This window comes from Polyodon spathula, chromosome 2 (assembly GCF_017654505.1).
Source record: "Polyodon spathula isolate WHYD16114869_AA chromosome 2, ASM1765450v1, whole genome shotgun sequence".
In the NCBI taxonomy this organism is placed as follows: Eukaryota; Metazoa; Chordata; class Actinopteri; order Acipenseriformes; family Polyodontidae; genus Polyodon; species Polyodon spathula.
This window is the reverse complement of record NC_054535.1, coordinates 84,015,128-84,038,938: the sequence shown is the minus strand read 5'-3', so window position 1 is coordinate 84,038,938 and position 23,811 is coordinate 84,015,128. Positions and strand designations below refer to the sequence as shown.

Genomic DNA, 23,811 nt, shown 5'->3' with positions numbered 1-23,811 from the left:
TATTGTTACTTAGAGAACAGTGCAGTATGGTGGAACAGATTTGTTATATTTGTTTGTAAATACTTCTCTATTTTCCCCTGCCTGCCCTCATCTCCCTAGGTTTGCATGGCTCTTAAAAGGAGTGTCTAGCAAAGCAATACACGCCGCCCCCCCCCCCCCCCCCATGTTGATTTATAATATCTCTTTCTCTCTCTCTCTCTCTCTCTCTCTCTATATATATATATATATATATATATATATATATATATATATATATATATATATATACACAAAGTTGTTCATCATTTTTAAGGTGGTTCAAGAACGAAGGAAGTACATAGGACATTCCACTCATTGGTCAGTGGTATAAAAATATGCTAAACCAAAATGTGTCATTTCAAAATTGCCTGTAAGATTGGTATATTGGATTTTAAAATTATAATTTAGATTTGTGGCCTGCATTAAATCATGAGATACCGGTACCTTTGTGTACTTCTGAAATAAGAAGTGCTGTCTCATATAAACTGCATGATCCATGGACAAGCAAACACTATCTTGCAGACATGATTTCCTGTTTACCTAACTGCTCAGCTGCTCTTGATTTGGTTTGCGCATTATATTTTTCACTTTTCCATCTAATCAATAACAGTAATAATTAAAATTGATAGCTGCAAATAACTTGGGACAAGGCTGTTGCCAGAATACTGATTGTGTATTTGGCTTCAAAAGATAAGCAGCAGTGTGGAACACTTATTTTCCAATTTGCTTTTAGCTGTGCACAAATTGCTTTAACTGTATCCAGCTGATTTAGACCTTGCCTGGAGGTGAACTAGATTAATTGAGAGCAGCACATTCATTGCTTATAGAATGGACTCTGTAATTGGAGGGATTTGTTCGTAACGATTATAAAATAACAACGTTTTTTTCACTTGGCTTTTATTTGTTCTTGGGGGAAAAAAACAAAACAAAACACAATTCAGATCAAGCTGAAACCAAAATTACCCTGTGAGTCTTATTTAAAGCACCAGCACAATTGAAGTCAATATTTTTTACACTGTAACATTAGCTCAATAATGTGATATTGATTTTTTTTTTTTCAAGCAATATAGAAAACAATACAAAATCCTGTTCATTTTTCTGTGACTAAGATTTTAAAAAGCAGACATGAAATGAGATCCTGGAGCAGTCTGTGAGCATCAAAAATTAAATGCAGTTTCCTCATAGTGGTAATATATCAGTTAAAGAGGTCAATTTGGATTTTCTTGCACAGTATAAATGTCAAAACAATCTGGCTACCATTAGTATTCACCTAGATACTACGACTAATTGAGGAAGGTGACATTTGTCTAAGAACCAGAACTAATTCAATATTAAAAATAAAAATGACATACTCAATTTTATACCTCTTGTTTTACATGATATGTTTTACTACTGTACAATACTATCATATTGTTTGTTTTTCAGCTAGTGTATGTGCTGTCCTTACAAGCTAAACAAAGCAGGTAAATAGATCTGTTATCGTGGAGGTTTTGTAAACAATTACATAAAACTCTGGTTTTAATTATCAGAAAGATGTTCACATACACAAGAGAAGGGGGTTTCAAAAGGTCTTAAATGATAACTCCAGTGTTAATCAACAAATCGGTATGTAGCGTTGACGCTGACATTTTCAAGCGGTCGTTATGCCTATCTCGTTATTAAATAATCGTGCTAATGTGATTTCTTAAATTAAGTTGATTTATGAAATAATGCAAATATCTTAATGAGTAGTGCTTCTTGCGACTATTTATTTTGTTTGTGTGAGAATTTAATAGGAAACCTGTGTTAATTGTCATAATTTATCAGGAGTTAATTTGCACTTGGAAAAGGAGGGTTTTAATTAACAAAAAAGTATATAACTCACCTTGAAACAGTATTTAAGTTCTTTGGTGTTAAAAAAAAAAAAATAGAATAAACAAACTACAGTATGGCTTTGCTGGGAGTGGAGGAAGTAGCAGCAAATGAAATTTTAGTGCCTGAGCCTGAGATTGACAGACCCCGGCTGCGACAGAGGCGATACCATGAGCTGGTGTACAGGACCAAGGTTAATTCCTTAGATTTACTAGAGGACAATCTAAAACCTCAATTGCGTCTGGATAGGGCAGCTATTGTCGGCCTCTGTCAGACTGCAGACTTTCAATTGCCTATGACAAGGGCCATGCTGTACCCCCACATATGAAGGTGTCGGCAGCATTGTTCTTCTATGTCTGGTTCATTTCAAAGGGTCACGGGTGACTTGATAAAAAGGGTTAACGATTATATTAGTATCCTACTTCATTAGAAGCAGCTACAAAATATTAAAAGGGGGTTGTATGACACTGTACTCAAATCACAGCAGCACCATACATCCTATAACATCTGGAATGTATGTGCAGATTTCCCTGGTTCCTGTCATGACTTACATTTTGACACAATCTGCTGTGTTTAATCATTTCAGAGACCCAATACACCAGATGGCATATTAGTAGGTCAGTATTGTAAGACTACCTAGATAATTCCACATTTGTAGTTATGAAAATATTTTTGCCTTTTCTACACTTGTGGTTCTGTATGAGATTTATTCACTTGTTTTAACTGTTTGTAACCTTATGGAACATTTGTTGTATTGCTAAAATGATATATTGTTATTTACACCCAGTTTAATGTTACTGCCAAGAAATAAGTAATGCAACTATAGCCTATCTGAACTCTGGATATGTACATTATATGGCAGCTGACCTCTACTATAGATTTTATCTATAACAAAATCAATGCCAATGTAAAAAAAAACAAGTTAGAAAAATGCAAAAGCAGTTTAAAGTGGTGATATCCAACACAAAATCCCAAGTTAGGAAAAGTAATTGGGGCAACCTGGTCAAGCAACAAGCAAATAGACAAAATTGGAAAGGTGCTGGGGCCCAACATTTACACAATTGTTGCTTCTAACCTGGCTTCTTTTTTTGATTGCTCCATTTTATCGCTCCACTTTACATTGAAATGCTAATTCCCTTATCAGCTGGGATTAACCAGAGTAAAGATGCTGAGACATATATGTGTCAAGAAAAGTACTCAACACAGACTGAAGTGTTCTTGGTTATCCTTACACGCACTACTACAGAGAGAAAGACAGACAAGGAATGGGAGAGGCGTTATGACAGACGCAGACAAGTATGCTTTGGGAAGACACATGGACAACATGCATGTAAGGCACAAGGAGATCAGGGCACACATGGACAGATATTTAGCCCATACATAGAAGAATACATGAAAGAGCATGAAGCAATATATTTCCAGCAATGAAGCTGATGAACAAGACCAATAATGGCAACGAGTGCAAGGGATAATGAGAATGGAAGGTAAGTGTATTGGAAGTGACAGTTGATGGGGCCGGCGTTACAGATCCAGGGCTGGGGTATTGGAACCTTTTTTTTTGGTTGTGCATTGTCAATGTTTTGTGATGCAGATGTGACTTTTGAATGGTCACAATCCCCTTGAAGTTGTACAAAGAGCCTTTCAATGTAAAGTGGAGCGATGAAAAAAAGAAGCCAAGTTAGAAGCAACAACTGTGTGAATGTTGGGCCCCAACACCTTTCCAATTGTGCCTATTTACTTGATGATTGACAAGTTTGCCCCATTTGCTTCTCCCAACTTGGGCTTTTGTTTGATATCACCACTAATAATTGCTGTTTGGTAGGTATTGATATATTGATATTTAAGTAGGTACAAATGAATGGTTAAAAAGGTACATATGCATGTCAGTGCTAAAGGGTAGTATACTAACACATTTTAATGCTGAAAAAAAACATTATGCATTATGTTATAGAGGTGTTATAAAGTTAGGCCAATGTAAGACATTTGTAAAGCATTCAATCTCTTCATAAAAGGCCATATCCATGTCCTTTGCCTTTCTTGGCCATGGTTTGACTTCAATGAGTGCATCATTTGCATGCACCCATTTTCCAGTTGCACCTATAGCAAGAAGATTCACACACACACACACACAAATAACACTCTGTCCAGTGGCCACACCCCTGCTCGTGCCACAGTTCTGACTGAGGTCTCAGCTGTCAGTCTCACGTGCAGGAACACCCAGTGTGAGTGTAGCGGAGCGAGCCAATTGCATATGAAGTGGGGAAGCGGAGCGGTGTAGTTCCTTGAGCGGACATTTCCGACGGTGTTCGGCCATGAATTTTGGACAAAAGAGTGACAAATACAGAGGTAGTCACTTTACAGTATTTTCCATCGTGCCTGTGCATGGTAACCATTCATTTTCAAGTTTCAAACCACAATTAGACACTTTTACATTTTCAGACTTGAGAATTGCATTTAAAAAAAAAATGTGATTGACGTGGCACTTTATTAATTATGATTGATATATATGATTGATGTATCTACTATAGATACTAATGAGAGCAAAACAAATACAAAAGAAAATCAAGGGAACAGCAGATCTTTTCAAGAAATCTGGGAGACTTTGTATAAATTGATTTTATATTTTTAAACGCTGCAATAACAGTTCTGCTTGTGAAGCATCCACACTATAATTTGACAGAACAGGTGATTTATTTGTACTGTGCAGAACCTTATTTTCCCATTGGTGCTTGAGCCCTGGAGTACTCACGAATCATCACCTGTGCACCTATTATCAGTGATTAAAGCCTGGTTTTCAAACAAAATGATTATCGTTCACCAATACTGTATTGGTATAAGAAAAGTGTGCTTTTAAGAAAGTAATTTCAGTGTTCAATCACTTAAAATATGCTGACGATAATGTAAACACCAATCTACAGACAGTGAGTCCCAAGCTTTAAACATATTGCTGTTTATAGATAAGAACTTAAGTTTGTTATGAATGTTGTGTTATTATGTTTTAAGCAACATACTACAATAGTGTTCATTATGGTAATTATTTGTTTATTAGTTTTAAAATGTTTAGTAAAAGGTGACCTATTGTTTGACTTAGAAGAGAAAGGACAATGTAAATAATTAAATATACCTAAGGATGAAAAGTTTTACGCAGAGGTACCCAGTGGCTCACCTAGCACTGCCTTTATGAATGCTGTGTGTGTCATGCAAACATATCCCACTCACACCAAGTTGCTTATTCATGCGTTCCACCCACAGGAAGCCCTGCTTTGGAATTTGTGTTCCTACATGATTTGGGATGTAATGTGAGGCAAGTTGACCTCACTGTGCTTCAGAGACAATGACTGGCTAGGCGGTAGACAACTCCAGGCACAAACTACCCAGTTTCGGTGGGTGAAAAGAAATGATTGTCTTGACAGCAGGAGCCCAGGTTCGCCATTGATCTTCAGTCCTCCTAATCAATATGTGGTGTGCAGCTGTGATATTTCCATTTGGCTTGAAAAACAGGTGTAAAATTCAGAAAAGCTATTCAGTTCAACCAGCCTCTGTTTTTGTACTGCTTTTGTTTTTTCCATGGTTAAGCATCATCTGTAATGTCGTTGGTGCACTTGTGGATGTTAACAAACCCATTCTAATATTTAACAATAGAAACGCATAACTGATAGTGTAGATTGCTCCTTTATAATTTGTATGTTTTATTTTAAAATATTTAACTAATTATTTAATGTGTCATTTTCATCCTTCCATTTGTGTCTTTCTAAATTAATACCATACAGGTCTACTAGAAATTTAGATTATTGACCTGTTTAAATTGTATGTTTTATATATTGAAATTCAAATTGATTCCTAAACCTAATTAGTCTTAAAATTAGAAACACAATCTTCAATGTTACATTGCTTTAGACCCACACTGAACCTGGGCCATGACCCATGATGTCATTACAAACCCAAGGGAACAGGCTGACATGTTTATTGTTCTGAGAAACAGAACTATGGGGGAAAATGTCACATCAAGTAGGTTTATTTATTTGTATAAATTGAGGAATATGAATTTTTTTTTTCCTCCTACAAATCAAATGCATGCTGTTTTTCTTTTTTTTGAGGGATTCGTCTGAATATGTATCAAATGTGTATGATTAAATAATGCTGTAGGAATTTGAAATATCATGTATGTATTACCCTGATTCAGACCACTAACAACATGCTTTTCAAAAGGGGGCAATTAAAAATGGCACCATTGCAAATGCTATGAGTTGGTTCATAAAGTAAACTGTACTGAATTGATTGATATTCACTTCAATAAAAAGGAAACAAGTCTAGATTACTTTAGAGATAATGACTCCAGTGTAATCCATTCAGCAGCTTTATTAGGTTTTCAATGGAAGTGTTCTGCATGGTTACACCTTTGATGATATGTCTTGTGTAGAACTCATTAGGCTAGAACAACAAAGGTTACCTACAAAGTCAATGTCTTCTGAAAGTAAAATAAGCACCCCCATAAGGAGCCACCTGGCATGGAAACTGATTTTGCTAACTCTAATTACTTATATTGTTATTCATACCCAGACCAACTGGGTAAAAATGAAACAAAAAAGAACAGATTTTGTACATTTTACATGACTGCTCACATATACCAATCTTTTGTGTACAGCATACAGCTCATTTCTATTTCTGCTATTACAATTCCTACTTGGTTTGTAGATTTCCTTGTGGTGGAGGTCACAACATTGTAAAGTAATGTAAAACACATCATTCAGGCGCTGAATTACGTGTTTTAAATACTGTAAATGTAAATATAGAAAAACAAAATTTCAACAGCTCAACCTTTGTATTTCTGTGAAGAGTTCATTATGATTATGTGGACACTTGAACTCATCTTCCCTCTTCTTGAACCTGAGCAGGATTCTAGGAGGAATTAATATTTGTTAGGGTTTTGTAAGTTATTAAAACATAATACTTTAAACACTGCACTTTACCATGGTATTTTTGCACAGTATTTTTGTACTTCTCCCATGCTTTCCCCATGGTAATACCATGTATTAACCATAATTTAGCCTGGTTTACCATGTTTTTTAATATGCTTTATCATACCTCATTGTTCTTTACATTGCTTCCCTATGCTTCACCATGCTTTCACTATGCTTTTCACTATGCTTTATTACTATGGTAAACTTTTATAAGGGAGACCATGCCAGTAATATTAAACAGCAAGAAAATAAATTATTCTGATGAAGGATAAGATAAGAAGGAGACTCACATTACAATAATAGAATAGGATTAGCTAGAAGAGGGCAGCCTGGCAGCCTGAGGCCAGCTGTAACATTTATGAATAAAAATAAATAAATACAAATTAACCTTTAACCACAGTGCCAGTGCACCATTGGTAGTTTTTAGTATAATAGTAGGTTGTACCATAATGTAATAGATAAATAAAATTCCTAATCTTTAAACAAATAATTAATTATAGCAAAATAATACTGCAACATCTTAATAAGTATAAGAACCTATTCTAGAAAGCCTAATCTCACTTAGCATTTAGTGCTTTAGCTCTGTTTCAGGCAACATGTTTTCATTGTTCATTCCAGTCATTGCCCTTTGTGTAATCCTCATGGGTCCAGTTCTTTTATTGGATGGCCTAAACCTATTGTTCTCCTTATAAGCTGATGTTGAAATTGTGATAGCTCGCAAGCCAAAACTATTCCTTCTCTACTGTGCACTACAAAGAACCGTAATTTCCCTTTCTATGTTGACTTTTTCTCTTATCTCCTTTGACTTCCACATGTATGATCTGGGTATTACAACCAGCCCAAAAGCCTTGATATATTTGTCAGTGCTCCAGCAATTCAACACTTAGACTATAAGCAGACATATGTAATTTGAGGTCATAAGTAACCAATAATATAACCGTGAGATTTAATTTGAATAGCTCAAAAACGTTGTCTTTCCTGTTCCATGCTCTGTTGCAAAATTGGTTCAATACTTTGCTGAAAAAAATAAGTTTCCTTATATATATTTTAAATGGAGTTATATAACTGACAAGACGAAAGGAATGGGAACCCACGCATTACAGTAACATGCTGACAGCGGAGAGAAACTGTAATTTAGAGATTGGATGGATACTTATCCGCTGTCTTAGTTGTGGGAATTAAGACATAGTGTCAAGGTCACCACAGGTCATCATTTTCACTTTCTCAAAAGCTTGCCAAAATGGTTGTAATATTCTCCTACTCTTACCATATTCTTATAGGAATGAAAAAGAGTGTGTGACCTCAATCAAATGCTATCACAAGCTGAAAAAGCCCTCAGAAATCATTTTAAAAGGTGTCATTGTGTCAACGCCTTAGTCACATATTCCATTAGTGGTTTTGTCTGAGTTTGAACAAGCACTGCTATGGTAGTAGTTAAAGCAATAATCCTTCTCCATGTCCCTTCAAGTTAAAAAAAAAAAAAAAAAAAAACTTTTGGTAAGATAAATGGCAGATTTGCCTTTAATGTTTCAAACAGATGTTAATGTTTACATGTTTACATTCTTGCTGACTTTGCATCATCAACAGGCAAAATAGAGGGAAACTGGTTTCTGTGACTTATTTGGTTTCCTTTGTTGTATAGGTTGCTAGAATCTGCGTTGAATATAACCTGTTATTGGGTCACCTGAATTAAGGGGTTATCTGCTTTTCACAGCAAACTCCTGAAAGATACAAACAAATGACAAAGAGACCTTTGTTCAGTCCCTTTGGTTAATTTGGGATTCACTGTTAAAGGCTACAATAGCTGGATTGTTCCTGTGTGTAATAAATCTTATGCTCAAGAACGATAAGGCAATCAGCTGCAGTGCTGGGTCTCATCTTCCTTCATGCAAATCATCCCTGTCCAGGAGATATCTTTGTTTCTTGGGGTTTTAGAGGTAATTAAGTCTCCATAACATCTTGGTAGCAAAGGCTGCCAATTGTCCTTAACTCCCCAAATCAGCCCCTGGCATTTGTGAGTCCTTCTGAATGGAGACAAACAATGTAGTAAAAGAAAATCATAGGTTTCAATATCCAGTAAGAAAACAGATTTATTTTAAATGGAGCACGATTTGTAAAATAATCAAAGTCACTTTGACTTTTGGGGAGCTTCTCAGTGATGATCACACACCACCACAGTAATGGCAGACAAGCTTGTGCCACATGGAATTCATTTGATAGCGTACATAAAATTGTGTAAGGTAATATCTACAATAATGAAACTGGAAGTAGGGTCAACGTGAAATCTTTAAAACATGAGTCAAATTGTTTTAATCTTGACCTAGCATAATGAAGTTGAGCAGCTTCTTCAAACAAACAAAACAAAAATGTCCTAAAGCGATTATTGGAAATAATCTGATAGTTCTGTTTATAGAGTAAATACTCAAATTAGTAATATATTATAGTGCCAATAAAAAGTCACAAGGTAAACTTTATTCCAGTTTATAGCTAGTACCATTGTTATTCCACTCTGTATACTGAAAAACCCAAATTAGGTTTTATTAAATGGCTCTAAACTGGATTTAGCGAAATATAATTTTTATGAGAATTCCATTTTACCTTCCACTAAAGCGAAGAACCTGGGTAGATATATATGCCATAGACATAGATGCCAGACTGCTTTCTCATACTTGTCATTCTCAACATATTACTCCAGTGCTCAGGTCCTTACATTGGTTACCAATGAGCTGCCAAATTAGGACCACCTTGTCTCCAAGAACTACTAACTTCATATATTCCTAATCGTTCTTTGAGATCAGAAAATGCAGAACTTTTAGTTGTTCCAAAAAGTCACCTTACATCAACTGGAGCCAGATCTCTTTGCTGTTGTCCGTCTCGGTTGTAGAACTCTATTCCAGCTACCAATAGGCAAGTTAAAACATTGAATTATTTTAAGTCGGGCTGTAATGAACAGTACATTTTGACCTTGAAGGTTCAGAACACATTTTCAAACAAAAGTTTGAACCTTTGATGGTACTAATTTGCATAATTTACGGGTTCCTTCGGACTCATTCGGTGAGAACCCCCCTAGTGCGAGATCGAGGTAGCGTGGCTGACCAGGTCGGGGGAGTGAATCCACACTTACCCCCACCCCCCCCCACCCCGCAGAAACCCTCACCGTGAGACAAACTATAGTCATACCAGTGCATAACATAAAAACAAGACACCTAGAAAGGAGACGGGAAAAGGATGTACCAGACAAATGGGAGAGGGTTAAGATAGAGTTAGTGTGGGATGGTAATGTAAATGCCTGATGCCTGCCGCTCAGTGGAGACGGAAAAAAAAAAAAACTTTTCTAGTAGGGGAAAACCTCTGGTGGCCTTGGTGGTCAGGTAGCCCCCACTCCAGGCATGCTCACTATTTTTTGATGGGCTGCTGCTATGTCTGTAGGGGGTGAACAGATGTATGAGTCGATTGCTGTGAAGGTCCATCGCCCCATGTTCTTGATTAGTTGGAGATTGATGCTGGCTTTAGCTGTGGAAGTAGCTGCCCTGATTCTAAATGAATGAGGGGTATAGAATTGGGGCAGAAGGCCAGTTCTTGAAACAAGGGTAGTGAGATGGGATGCAAACCAGTAATGGGATATAATTGTGTGGGAGGAATCAAAGGTCTGAGGGAAGGTTCTTTAAGGGAGAGGTACTTTGTCATGGAGGAGTAAAGGCATATTGGAGAATTGAGTTTTGATAGTTGGTTGAAATGATCTTGCGAGAGTTGGTCTGTTTTGAAGGTCAGGAGCCAGATGAGGAGGTGTGAGTCAGGGAACATGAAGAGGTTGTGGGAACAGATGCCAGATGCAGGGAAGCTGGAGGCTGATGAAACAGTGAATTCTGAGCATCTGAGAAAACCGAAGAAAGTTGTTAGGCACAAGACTTCCATGACAAGATCCTCGAAGGGGGAAAAGCAGCCTTTCCAAAGAGTTGAGATAAGGCAAAGCAGGACTTCGGTTGATATGTTGTTATGTTGATCAGACGGTAGTGTAGGATGATCTAGTAGCTGGGACTAAGAGAAAGAGCACCATATTATGGGTACCAGGGAGGTGGCAGGTACACTGCAGTTCATTTTGCACGCCAGCAAAGCATACATACACAATTGTCGTTGTTACTTTCATCACACAACAAACCTAAAGGACGAGCTATGGCACCTACTTTAAAACAAGAAAAACACCCTCTAAATTCAATGTCATCATTAAACAAAAGGCAAAATACACAAAATTGTGGTATTGCAACATAATTCATTACTCTGTACATATTTGGTGGCTCAATAATACCACTGTCAGTAACATTTCATTGCCAACTATATTTTAAATGAACACTCTAGGACTGTACATAAACCCCTATTATCAATCTGAATTTCTCCATTTTCCTTTGCAACAAAAGATGTTATTAATTGAAGCTCTGGTATTCTGAGGTCACTGGCTTTTTGGTGGTTTTATGATCTCTTGTGCTTACCCCAAACACCATTCTTTGCTCCCACAGTTAAAATCAGTCCTGCGTAGTTTACAGAAAATAACACTTTTCCCCAGTGTTGCTTCGGATTATGTGAGAATATGTTGGTGTCCAAGCAGCTTGCAATTTGCATCAATATTTTTGTTTTTTTTACCGGGAGGGCTTATCGCACTCAAAGCCATCATAGATGGTCAAAGTATGTGAGCTTGCCTCACGCACTGAGTGCATGCCTGCCACAGGGCTTCCCTAGGTCCTAAACCTTTGAAGGTTTGTCAGGCGGCATTCACACACTGTTTTTTTTTTTCCTCTTAACAGAAACTATTTTTACAATGTGCGAATACTAGAAATCACACATGAAATGTCACTCGCATGCAAAATTCGATCTTTTGATTTCTAGAATGCATATTATTAAAACAAAACTTGTACTAAAATCCACTACCAAATTATTATAGGTAGCAACTATATGGCGCCGCTGCCATGCATTAGAGCAGGGTATATTATGCCAAAGCATTGGGGGGGGGGTACCTTAAACTCCTTTAGGTCAGCAAACCTTTAATATCTGCAAAAGTAAGGTATGGCCTGTGGTTACTGCAATCCCCATCTGTACCAAGCAGGGTTTAAAACTACCTTTGAATTGTGGCTAGCGAACGAACCTTTGAACACAGCCCTATTGAAGTCTAAATTGAAAACACTTTTTTAATGTCCTTTTATATAATTGGATGTAACTGGAGTGTATTACATATTGAGCGGTTTTGTTTTGTTTTTAACTTTGTGCCGCACTCTGGGATGCCATGGTGTGACTGGTGCTATTTAAAAATAAATGTTTATTGTACTGTATTGTAAACACTAATACAAAAGTTGTAGTTATGGTTAACTTAAGAATAATAAAAAAAAAAAACAAGTATATAAAGTTAACAAATAGGGATCCTCCTATTGCAATGATAAACAACAGATGGTCTTGGAAAATCTCTTTTAATGTTATATATTAAGACATCAGTAAGTGTGACAGCTGGGTTTACCTGTTAAAGTATAATTAATGAGGAATCCCAACATCCATTAATATTGCTACAGAGAAGGATGGATGTTGACATATCACAGCAGTCATTTGTGGTATTTTCTGGTGCTGTAACAATGTAAGCATGTGGCTATATCATTGGTGCTTTGGTCAATCTAAAGAAAAAGCTGGATACTAAGGACATGTAAAATGGTGGGACACAGAGGTTTGCATTGGTGTCCTGGTTTGCCCTTACTTATCCCTGTGGCTGTGCTGTTTGCAGATACCTGCATTATACCTTTTCAGATCATTGCTTTTAGTGAATCACAATTTGATAACAGATTACAACTCAATGTTCAAATTATTGATTATTATTATTTATTCAGACCTGTTGTGAGGATACCACAGTCATGTAAATGTGACCAAAATCTTGGGTATTATCCTAGTATAATGCAGTGGCATTAAACAAAACAAGACAGGCAAATCTTTATAGATGCATCACAGAATTACGCACAAACATTAACACACGCAGAGACAAGCATACAAAAAACAAACTTTTATTTTGATTGCCAAATTATTATCATTATTATAATTATTATTATTATTATTTTAAGGCCGGTATAAAAAAAAAAAAAAAGAAAGCATTCAATATACACTTTACATAAAATAAACTAGATTACAGCATGGAACAAGTAACCAGGCAACGGCATTTAAGTCTCTCCCCTAAATGTGGATAATTGTAAACATTTAAAAGACTGCAGGACTATTCAAGTAATAGAACAATCACAAATGTCTTCAGCTATGCAGGCTATCAGGTAAATTGCCATTCAAGGTCATATAAAACAAACTTTCTTTAATATTATTCACAGACTCTTATTATATTCTGCCATTTAAAATCTATACAGTATATACACCACAGTTTTATGGTACTGGCACCCAAAGCCCTCAGAATGAAGATTCTTCACAATACACAGTACAACAAACAGAATACAGTCAAATTTACACAGATGCAATTTCCTTTTCTTTTTAAATACAAACCCAAGGAGCCACTAATAGTATACATATACATTGTACCAAAGTGTCACTTTTACAGCTAGCCTCTTAGAGGGCATGTAGGGAATATTACAATATACATACGTTCAGGCACACCGTTACATAACAATATACTTCTATACAAAATAATAAAGTGGCCATTTTGTGGCTAACACTTTTCCAAATGTGACAAACACATTTATTTTCCAATGCTTGCCATTAGCAGCTGACCCTGCATGTGTGAGCCTGGTTACTGTTACAAATAAAAGGTAAGAATATATATTTCAACAAAAAAGTCTAAATTACAGCAACATTGGTAACTCTTATAAAATATTCAATTCAAAAAACAAAAATGACAGTTTTTTTTTTTTGCCTGCCATCAAGGCAATCACATGTCAACACCATGGAACTGATGTCTGTAATAAAGCATTTGGTCATGTGATCCAGTCACATGTCTATGTACAGTTCTCCAAATCATTCTCTGAAAAAGAAAAAACACATTTAAAAAACGGACTTTCATATGCACATGCGATAAAGGTCACTGAAATATCTGACAATCGTTTTTTAAGCAATTTGATAAGCATAAATACATTTGCTTGATTTTTAAATGTTTAAACATCTTTTGGAACTCCATACTTTCACTGTCAATTATTCACACCAGATTTTAAGCCTGTCATATGTCTGTTATATTGCATCTAAAAACAATTACAAATTAGGAGGATATTTACCTCCTTTGTGTGGGAAAAATACCAGATGCAGAAGCCTGAGCAGCCACCTGCTGACTGGCAACAAGGGCAGCAGAGGTTAACCCTGGGGGAGGAAAGCGGAAACTTAGTAAAGGCTCTGACTATTCCTGCAAAGACAGATTACATCTAATTGACTGTGTGCTATTGGAAATGAACAGTGTAGCAGCTTATGGCATTACAGCCACAACCTTCAGTAAAAAAACAAAAAAACAGTCTAACATTCAGTACACTTACACAATGAACCGTGGTGCTGGGGCGGAGATAACAAGATTTTTTTTTTTTTTTTGCCCATTACAAAAAAAAAAAAAAAAAAAAACTGTGATCCCGCTGATAGATTTCTTTTTTATTTTTATTAATTTTTTTAATATTGTTCTTTAAATGGTGCGCTGACAATACAAAATACTGGGAATATGCAGAAGGCTGTGGTAATGTCCTTACTGGAAGGATTTCATTATATACAATGTCATTAACCTTTTTGCTCTTGTATGCCAGAAGGCAGCAAACTCTGATGGTTTTTGACAACCAACAAATTCACTGCCAATTACCACAGGCTGCAAATACGGCTTGCAGCAGTTCCCAGTTAGACAATTGAAAACAATTATTTTTTAATGAGGGCCTTTTCTGGGGGATTCTAGGGGTTTGTTAGGGCCCACCTGCTTGGTTAAAAAAATGACCGGCAACAAACTTCATCAGTCATTAGTTAAATAGGCTGACCAGCTCTGTGAAGACTAAGTTGGACATCGCTACAAAATAGTGAAAAAGACAGCTTCCATTAAAAATATAGAAGAGAAAAAACACTCCACATGTGGCAAACTTGCAATTAAATGCATAGCTGTGTATTTTCGTAAACTTGGTTTATATAAAAGTAATAAAACAATACTAGTATCTGCCTCATAACTCGCTAACAGGTACAAGGACAAAGGGAAAGATAGGGTTATAGGCAAAAACTCTCACTAAATTATTTTTGTTCTTACCTGGGTAAGGGTCATACTGGCCCGGTATGAGGGGATAGCCCATTCCGAGATGTGTGTGATGATGTGTGTGAAGGTGTCTTGCAAATGGGGAATGGCGATCTCTCTCCCGCTCTGCTTCTCTCTCTCGTTCAGAAGGACCCCTCTCTGCAGGCTAAAAAGATGAAACAAAGAAATTGGATCTTTAATTATTGCAGTGCATACATTGTAAATTCCCAACTGGAGATTATCTTAAGGAAAAGATTGATGTCATTGGTTTTATTTTTTTATCTAGACAACCAATAGTACCTTCTTGGTAAGGAAGCAAAGCTGATAGTTTTGTATTGCCTCTGTAGTTTCTTTAAAAAGGTGGTGGTGGTGGGTGGGTGGCCTATACACCTCCCACTGTGCAAGTTCCTATTGTTTGTTTGTTTTGGGATGTGCATGTCTGTGGTTGGGAAGGTGGTTGTCAGTGCCTTAGATCAACACGTTACGTGATAAGATAAACACCCAATTGCAGGAACAAAGGCTGCATTCTTTTTTCCAAAGCAATCTGCCCTTCCAGGCAAGCTTGCATCACCCCTAGTCAAAATGTATCCATTTACACCTGCCATCCTCCCAAACTGAAATTACGGGACTCATTGACATTTCTAGGTGTTCCTCTACCTTTAGAACCACAGCCCCTCCTCCTATTTTGTTTCACTCATGGCCATGAAGCTCACAGCTCTGAGCTTCAACATTACACACAGATGACTGACACCTACTCTTAATAAAATATGCTGTAAGAATAATAACCAAGCTCATTCCATGTTTACACAAGACCAACCAGGAATACAATAACTAGTTTAAAAACAGTACAAAAAAAAAAAGATTTCAGTGGACTCACTCCAGGAGATTTGCTGCGATACTGATTGGCATGCTGCTGGAGCAAGTCTAGTGCTTTTGACTCTGAAGCCGGTTTAGTGCTTATGCTGGGGCTGGTGTTTGCTTTCTCCACTTCTTCTCTGCCTGCCATCTTCCCATAGATGGGGTAATGGAAGCCTAGAAAACAAATGGCCTTGTTCATTAGTGTCCATTATTGTGATAAAAACAAACAACATTACATGAAAATTAAATAAACAAAATCAGCCTAGGCGCTTCCCATTTTAATTGCATTTCAATCCAATACGTAATGTAGCAAAACGTAATGAAGTATACAAATATAATAGGATGCAATATCCCAGAAATCTTCAACTGAAACCATTGTTGGATAACAGCAGCACATTTTAAATTTTAGCGGTAATTTATTAATAGATATATATTATATATATATATATATATATATATATATATATATATATATATATATATATATATATATAAAAAGGAATAATAACAGAGAGCTTGGAGAGGAATCAGAGGCTTACCAGGGTAGCTGTGCATTAAAACAGGGGAGACAGCACGGTAGGCCGGGTGGTTGGGATCATACATCTGCAAATAAGGATAGGCGTGCTGGTACTGAATGTAGGACTGGTGCTGGCTCATGGGTGATGAGACTGCAACCCGAGCACCCCGAGAGTCCTTCCCACTGACCGGCATCCTGCGATCGTCTGTTTTTTTACAGTCCTCCAAAGAGCCTGAATGACAGTCCTGCTTTTTAAAGTCCTTGGACTCCTCCTTTATAGTGGCTTGTGAGAATGGAAGGTTGAGGCCAGCAATCTCCTTTCCTGTAGTCTTACTGAGACAGTCCTCTTTAGGCTTCTTATCAAGGTCTTCTGGTTTCTGTTGCTCCGTGTATTTGGGCTGGTAGACATAATGGTGCCAAGATCGGGCATCCGGTTCCTGTAGCAAATCAAATAAAACAAAAAGAAAAGTTGTCATGAGTCAAGTTTAGCTACAACCAGCCACACAGTACTATACAACTTGTCTTTTGAAAGCAAAACCTTTGGAAACAAATTTAAGTTGAGAGATATTCACAAGAGTAACTGAGGAGGCAGATGTTTTCTTTTTGTGCCACCATTATATTAAAAGCAACTTATTATGAAAAGTATGACTCTGCACACTTCAGGGTTGTACTCTTGTTTCACGTGTGATACAAGGATACTATATTTAAAATTGCTCTCTATCTGGAAAATGACCCCAAAGCATAATTACAGACTTAAATCACATTACATTTAATAATACAAAATGTACAGTGCAACTCAGTTGTGTTACAAATCTGTTTTTAACTGCTTCTGTTAGTCTTTTTTTTTTTTTGTGCATGGAAATTTCCTTTTCCACAGTCACACATTTAAATTATATATTACAATACCAGGGACATTTCTGCTACTATTGCTTTGGGCATTGATCAGATTATTTCCAACCCATTTCACAAGACTGTATGTGGTTATAAAGCTGAGGAAAATAATGCTGCTTATAAATTGCTTAGAGGAGTAATAAGATTACATTAGACCCCGTTAAATCAAAAGCTAGCATTTAATTCTAGATTTATTTGGAAGTCTTTACAGTGTAACCTGAAGGATAAGTAAAAATGAAGAACAAATCCCACAGATGACACATGTATATGCAGTGTAGCCATTGAAGAACATTCAACCTTAAAAGTAATTCAGTGTTGCAACTGATTCTCATCTAGCACTAGATTTAATTTTTGACACATTTTTCCAGTCTAGTAAGTCTCAATGCAATGGGATTCATTATGCGTCAAAACCTTGGCAGATTGGATTGTTTAAAAGGATCTACATAGCAACACAGGTAAGCACATGGTGCACTAAAAGATTATCTGTACTGGGAGATGTCCTACCTGTTTGAATCTCAGTGTAGGATCCACCCCCGTTTGCTTCATAGAATCCATTACAGATTTCATTTCAACTGCTTCTTTGATCAGTTGGTGATTCTCCATTTGCTTGGCTTTAAAATTTTCCGATTGCAACTGCTGCTGTTGCTGGCGGCTCGAGAGAACCTGGCATTTCCCAGTGTCCTCTGTTTTTATGGGAACCGCAGGTCCAGCTTTACTGCTACATTTCTTGTTGGATTCTAGGGTAGCTGGAGCTTTTGAGATTGTGGCTGATGGGATTGTCTTCTGCTTCAGGTCCTCCTTTCCTTGTTCTTTATGCTGGTGTTCAGCTTTCCTTTCTCCCTCCCAGGTGATCTGAGCCATTTTCTGCTCTGCCAACCGTTGGTCCTCATAATACTTTTCGTACTGCTGCCTATATGCAGCGTTGGAGGACATTAAGGATTTCTGGTCCATATAAAGTCCATAGGCATATTGTCCATAATAAAGTGACTGGGCAAGTGCAGGGTGTCTCTGGGTAATCACAGATTGGTGCTGGGCCTGTAAATTTGAATTGATCATTTCGCTCTTTTTAGAGTCTGAACTTAAGACCGCCACCTTCTCCTTTTTGTCATTTTCCTCCTCTAAACCCTCTTTCTTGGCTTTGCTCCCTGGTAATGTGCCACCATTTTCAGAGGCAGGAGCATTGCCCTGTCCAGACTGCATATAGTTTGGGGAATAGTAAGGGTCATATCCATGGTAATAAGGAGACTGTGACTCCTTCACCTGGGCTGCTTGACCAGGGGTAGTTGGAAGGCTCTTAACTACGCTCTCCTTATTGGAACTCATCTCTAATGGAGAGCTCGTTTTCGACCTCAAGCCTTCTGAACGGCTGTCCGAGCCACCATCATCTGCAGCATCTGATATGTCTGAATAGGCTGGACTATTTGTTTTGGTGGTAGTGCCATCACCCCCATTCTGTGTCAAGACAAGTATTGGGGTCATGGGGGATTGTCCATTGCACTCCAGTCTGGATGAGTTCCCTATTGAGGGGCTGGGGGCATTATCCGTAAATGTGTAGACCTTATCGGCCTCTGCTTTTATGCTGGCCATCCTGCTTTCTTGAGATTCAGATAGGCCATTTGCTAGCACCTCATTTTTGTTCAAGTGGTCCTTTAAAAAATGCCCTGGTAACTCTTTTCCAGTATTCTTGGGGTCCTCAATCTTTGCAAGTTTTGTTTCTATCTTGAGGTTCCCTGCTTCTTTGCCTTCCTTTTCTTTCAACTTCCGCTTCTCTTTTTTTTTCTTGTCTTTGAGTGAGACCAGGGCAGGGTTTACAGTACTGGGTTCTCCCATTATTGTAGGCTTTGGTTGGATGGGCTTCAAGGGAGGGCTCTTTGGTGTTGCTTGGACAACTGTGGTCGTCAGTGAAGGTAAGCCTGGAATTGTACCTGTGGTGGTGGCAGTGAAGGTGGCAGTAGGGATGGCTATCAACTGGGGAGGTGGAGGGGCTGGAGCAATAGGCCTGGTGGTCTTGGGCTTGGATAAGGATTTATCCAATTTCCCACTGCTTGCTTTTTTTCCCTTGTCCTTGTCACCCAAACACTTCTGGTCAATCATACCCTCAGCTTCAAGTTTTGGCATCTCCGCAGCCGGATTACCATCAACAGCAGCAGCACAGTTTTCTAAAGCTGCAGCCATGTTTGAGATGACAGGAAAGTTATTTAGATCATTGGCAAGTCCCTTCTTTTTACCAGTGTTCTTGCCAGCCTTAGAACTCATCACAGGACTCTGGGCACTGTTAAGCACTTCCCTTTTGCCCTTTGGCGTTCCTGGTGCACTTAAGCTGCCAGGAGAATGTGGACCTTTTGGAGAACCAAAGCCTGTTTCTCTGCACTCCAGAGCCACATTGCTCAGGGCCTCCTCACAGTCAGAAATTTTATCCTCATTCTCTGGCTCAAACTCCATCTTATTTTCAGGGTCTAAGTGCGCATGTGCCTGGTGGTACCGCAGCCCATTGATGTGCTTGTATTTCTTGTTACAATTGGGATGAGGGCAGTCTATGAGCACTGGAGAGGTGCAACCTTGCTCCAAAAATGCAGCCTCAGACCTCCCTTGAGGGATGGTGGGTGTGCTCCTAGAGTTCATTCGAACCCGCTTTCCAAGCTTTATGTCTTCTGAGCTGCAGTTGAGGTCCAGCTCCATGGACTGCTTGTTCTTCCTCTTGCTGATGGATGTTGGGCTGGCCTTTATCTCCTCCAAGGTGCAGTTTGGGGGTGTCCGTCGGCCACTACTGGAGTTCAGGCTCCCCCGCCTCCCTTTACCATTGGCCCCGCCCCGGTTCTTGTTTTGCAGTCCCCTCATCTCAGTAAAGCTGGGGTCCACACCAGGAGGGTTGGCAGCTACAGGGCGTGCCCGTTTGCCTCTGCCCCGGCCGACCCGCATCTCAAGGTCACTTGTTGGCGATTCACAAAATCTAATGGCAAAGGGATGCAAATTATTTTCCACCAGAAAGGACTGAATGAGATTATTTACTTTATTATTTAACCCTTTGCAGCCCATTTAAAGGGAAAGGGAAAATTGTAATGTCGGACCTGGTCTGACATAGTACCGCAAAGGGTTTAAAAAAAGTAAGTGTTAGAAAAAACACTTAATAAATAAATAAATACATACATACATAAATAATAAAAAATGAATTAAGCGTATTAAAATTAAAATGTACATTTATTAGCAGTTCATTAATATCTTATGGCTTATGACACTGGAAGAAAGCATTTTCTTCTAACCGTAAATGTAATTACAACAGGATTTAATACTTTAAACATAGGTGTTGCAGTCGTTAAGCCAGAGAGGGGGCTTACAGTTAGCTTAGATCCATATAAAATCTGGGTGGAATGTATGCTAAAATCATTGGAAGTCAAATTTTAAGCCTTTGTTTACCACAAATATTTAAGAAAAGGTTTTTGTCTCCTATGGTTCTCAGATTAATTTGTCAAGTAGAATTACCAAATGCACCATTTTTTGATGCCAGAAACATACCTGGTCTATTCAATTGATCTAAACAGATGCAGACATTTAGGTAAAAATTAAGAAACCAGATCTATTGTAGAATCAATTGACCTGAAAAAACAGTGGGTATGTGGAGGGAATGCTTAAGTAGTTTAGCACTCTTGCCATCAAAATTACCCTACAACTATACAGGGTCATGAAGCACGTTTTAATTCCAGCAATGAAATCAATCCAATACCTGGGAGGGGCCCAGTCATGTTTTGTGCAATCCAGTAGTGTCCCCACATAGGTCTTGTTCCTCCATGTCACATTCACAACAAGGACACCTGCAACCCAAAAATAAAAAATGTTTATGTTATAATTAGAACAGGTAGAAGCAAGCCTGACATTACAATGTACACTTTCTTTTCATTCTGTTTTCAAAAGCTGCGGTCTGCCTCCTTCCTCTTTTTGGGTTTCACTGACCTCAAGCGAGGCCCCACAGGAAATTGTTTTTTTGTGTGTAATCGAGATACAGCTGACAGAAGGAAATGGATTTTCGCCACGTCCTGCTGTAAAACAGCAACACTCACCTCTTAATTTTGCTATTATTACACGTAATTGCTTTTTCTTGGCAGGCAGCCAGCATATGCCGAGCGCCAGTCAGTAGAGCATAAAGCCGATGTTGACCAGGAAACATCTTCTATTTTGTTTTCACTGATGTAGAAACAGCCTACCAAAAACCTGCCTTTTTCTGTCTTTGGTCTCTTATCAAAGCCTATACTCGAGAGCCATCTCAGCCGAGCTCTACATTCTGACTGGACAAAATAGCCTTCTCAAAACAGGTTAATTATAGCTTGCCCCACATTTCCCATTTAAATTTCACTTCAAAACAGCTCACAAGAAACATATTACACAAACATGTGTTCAGCTACAATTAGTATTGTAAACTAAATGTTGTTTTTCTTATGTGCAAAAAACTCTGAGACCAGCCCTAGAATAAGCAATCCTTGCCAAATATATAACAAAAGAAGAGAACATCTGTATGCAAGTTGGGAGTATATTTGTTATTAGTACATAGGTTGTACCCTAAATATTTTTTATCATCCATAGTTGAATGAATAGCTGCCTGCCTAAAAGGTTGTTACAACAGTAGCTACACAAGCTAGCTGAATCTTTGTACCAGTAAAGCCTCATGTGCAATGGAAAATACATAATTAAAACTGCTTAAAAAGGGAACATGAAAGAAACACTAACTCCTCCATTCAAAGCACAGTAATAAAATTAAAAACAGGAAAAGTCAGCACAGACACTTAATGTTTGTCTGCAGTGAAACGCTTTTGTTAGAGCTAATTCCCAGAAGGGTTTCATGTTTCCAACAAAAGCTGCCAGTCTGATTGGCTGGCTCCTGCTGGGAGCACTGAACTGTGATTGGCTCTCCTGAGCCCTGCACCACAAAGTACAAAGAGCAAGTAGCTTGGATAAATGAACATGAAAGACAGCGATGGAGCACTAGCAAAGTGTGTGCAAAAGGGTTTATCAGGCAAGAATAAACTAAACAATGAAGGGGTCTTGGGTGAAACTGGGAGCGAGTAAACCAAAGACTGGCTTGTTTACCAAAGAAGGCTTGTCAGCAGAATGAAAAGATTTCTGTTTAACTGCTTTATACACAATTATAAAATAAAATTTTAAAAAATGAAACCTTAAAAAATTGGTAACTAAACACAGCACACTATATTACTATTTTACCACCATACAATTATCACAGTAAAAGGATTACAACAATCTATAGCCTGTTTTGCAATCTAGGTATAATGTTTATAAAAAAATAAATACAAATTTTATTGCATTTTTCCAATAATATAAGATGCACCTTTGAGCTGTTGTCAAATTCTCAGCAGACCATTTCCAATTTAATTTCATGATCTTAGTGTGGTTATGCTTCTAAGACTGAAATTAGTCTTTCTACATCATCAAATGGTTATTCAGTGCCTCAGCAGGATATCAATTCCACATTTCTCACTGTCTCTTAGGCCTTAGGGTATAGTCCTTCATTTCTCAGACCTTTTTTTTTTTTTTTTTTTTTACTGTCCATACAGCAACAATTTCGTTTAATCAAAAAGGTGCTTTTCCTTATGTTTGTCGAGAGATGCCAAACACTTAAGCCTTCATTAGCAACGACGTAAGGTAGAGTCCTGCGCAGGTACGATTTTTATGACCCGCGTCTGACCTGGACCCTCTACTACAGGACCCGACCCGAACAAGCAACTCACTGCAACACCGTCTTCTTACCTGCGACCGGCTTTAGTAAAAACACGCTCTCACTTCACACACAGATATCTCTACCATTCTCAACGGATTGAGTTTATACAATAGGCTATACAGCGTGGTAGCTTTTATTAGTGGTCAGAATATATTTTAACATTGTAACATTAACTATCTCTACGTATTTTAATATAAAATATATGTCTATTCCTTTTGTGCCACCAGCTGAAAGGCAGCTATACCTGTGCTTTCACAGAGTGTTTTGTGGCCGTTCACAAAAACACAATGACGGTTTTACAAGCAACGAATCCAGTCACATGTTTATTATTTTAATTTGCTATGATTCCAAAAGAATTCCACACTTGTGATTTACCTCTCAAACTATTATCCAGTACATAAACCCTGCGCTATCTTTTGTTTCACCTCATCCACAGACATTTTTAATATCACCAAGCAGACGTGATAAAAAGATCTTTCGACACATCAAACAAGCGAGAACAACACTGCTTAGTCAGCTGACTCCTCCCTGCTTTAGTGCTGGAAATACTGGTACATTTGCCTTCTAATACTAGTACCTGCGAACACAACGTGGGCGACTTTGGCTCCTATGGGAGTGCGCATCACGAATGTAGTCATTTTGAAATCGTTATAAGATTATCAGTTATCATGAATCAAAATATATAACTATCTATTCATATACAATTATATCAACTACAAGTGCGTATCAAAATATTTTATGTATTTTTGAGTTGACTGTTTTACTAAGGCCTAAA

The 23,811-nt window shown here is 37.9% G+C and overlaps 1 protein-coding gene across 3 annotated transcripts in view; it reads right to left on the bottom strand.

Annotated features, from left to right (window-relative positions):
- Nucleotides 1–12,927: 12,927 nt before the first annotated feature.
- Nucleotides 12,928–23,811, bottom strand: part of LOC121302429 (zinc finger protein 608-like) — a 46,690-nt gene continuing 35,806 nt past the window's right edge. For all 3 annotated transcript variants that reach the window (XM_041232410.1, XM_041232419.1, XM_041232401.1), the window contains 7 exons: nt 21,033–21,120; nt 17,816–20,261; nt 16,443–16,857; nt 15,923–16,077; nt 15,061–15,211; nt 14,069–14,150; nt 12,928–13,821 (listed from right to left, as the gene is read on the bottom strand). In XM_041232410.1, the coding sequence (XP_041088344.1) occupies nt 13,815–13,821; nt 14,069–14,150; nt 15,061–15,211; nt 15,923–16,077; nt 16,443–16,857; nt 17,816–20,261; nt 21,033–21,120 (3,344 nt within the window). In that variant the 3' untranslated portion in view covers nt 12,928–13,814. The remainder of the gene's footprint in view (nt 13,822–14,068; nt 14,151–15,060; nt 15,212–15,922; nt 16,078–16,442; nt 16,858–17,815; nt 20,262–21,032; nt 21,121–23,811) is intronic.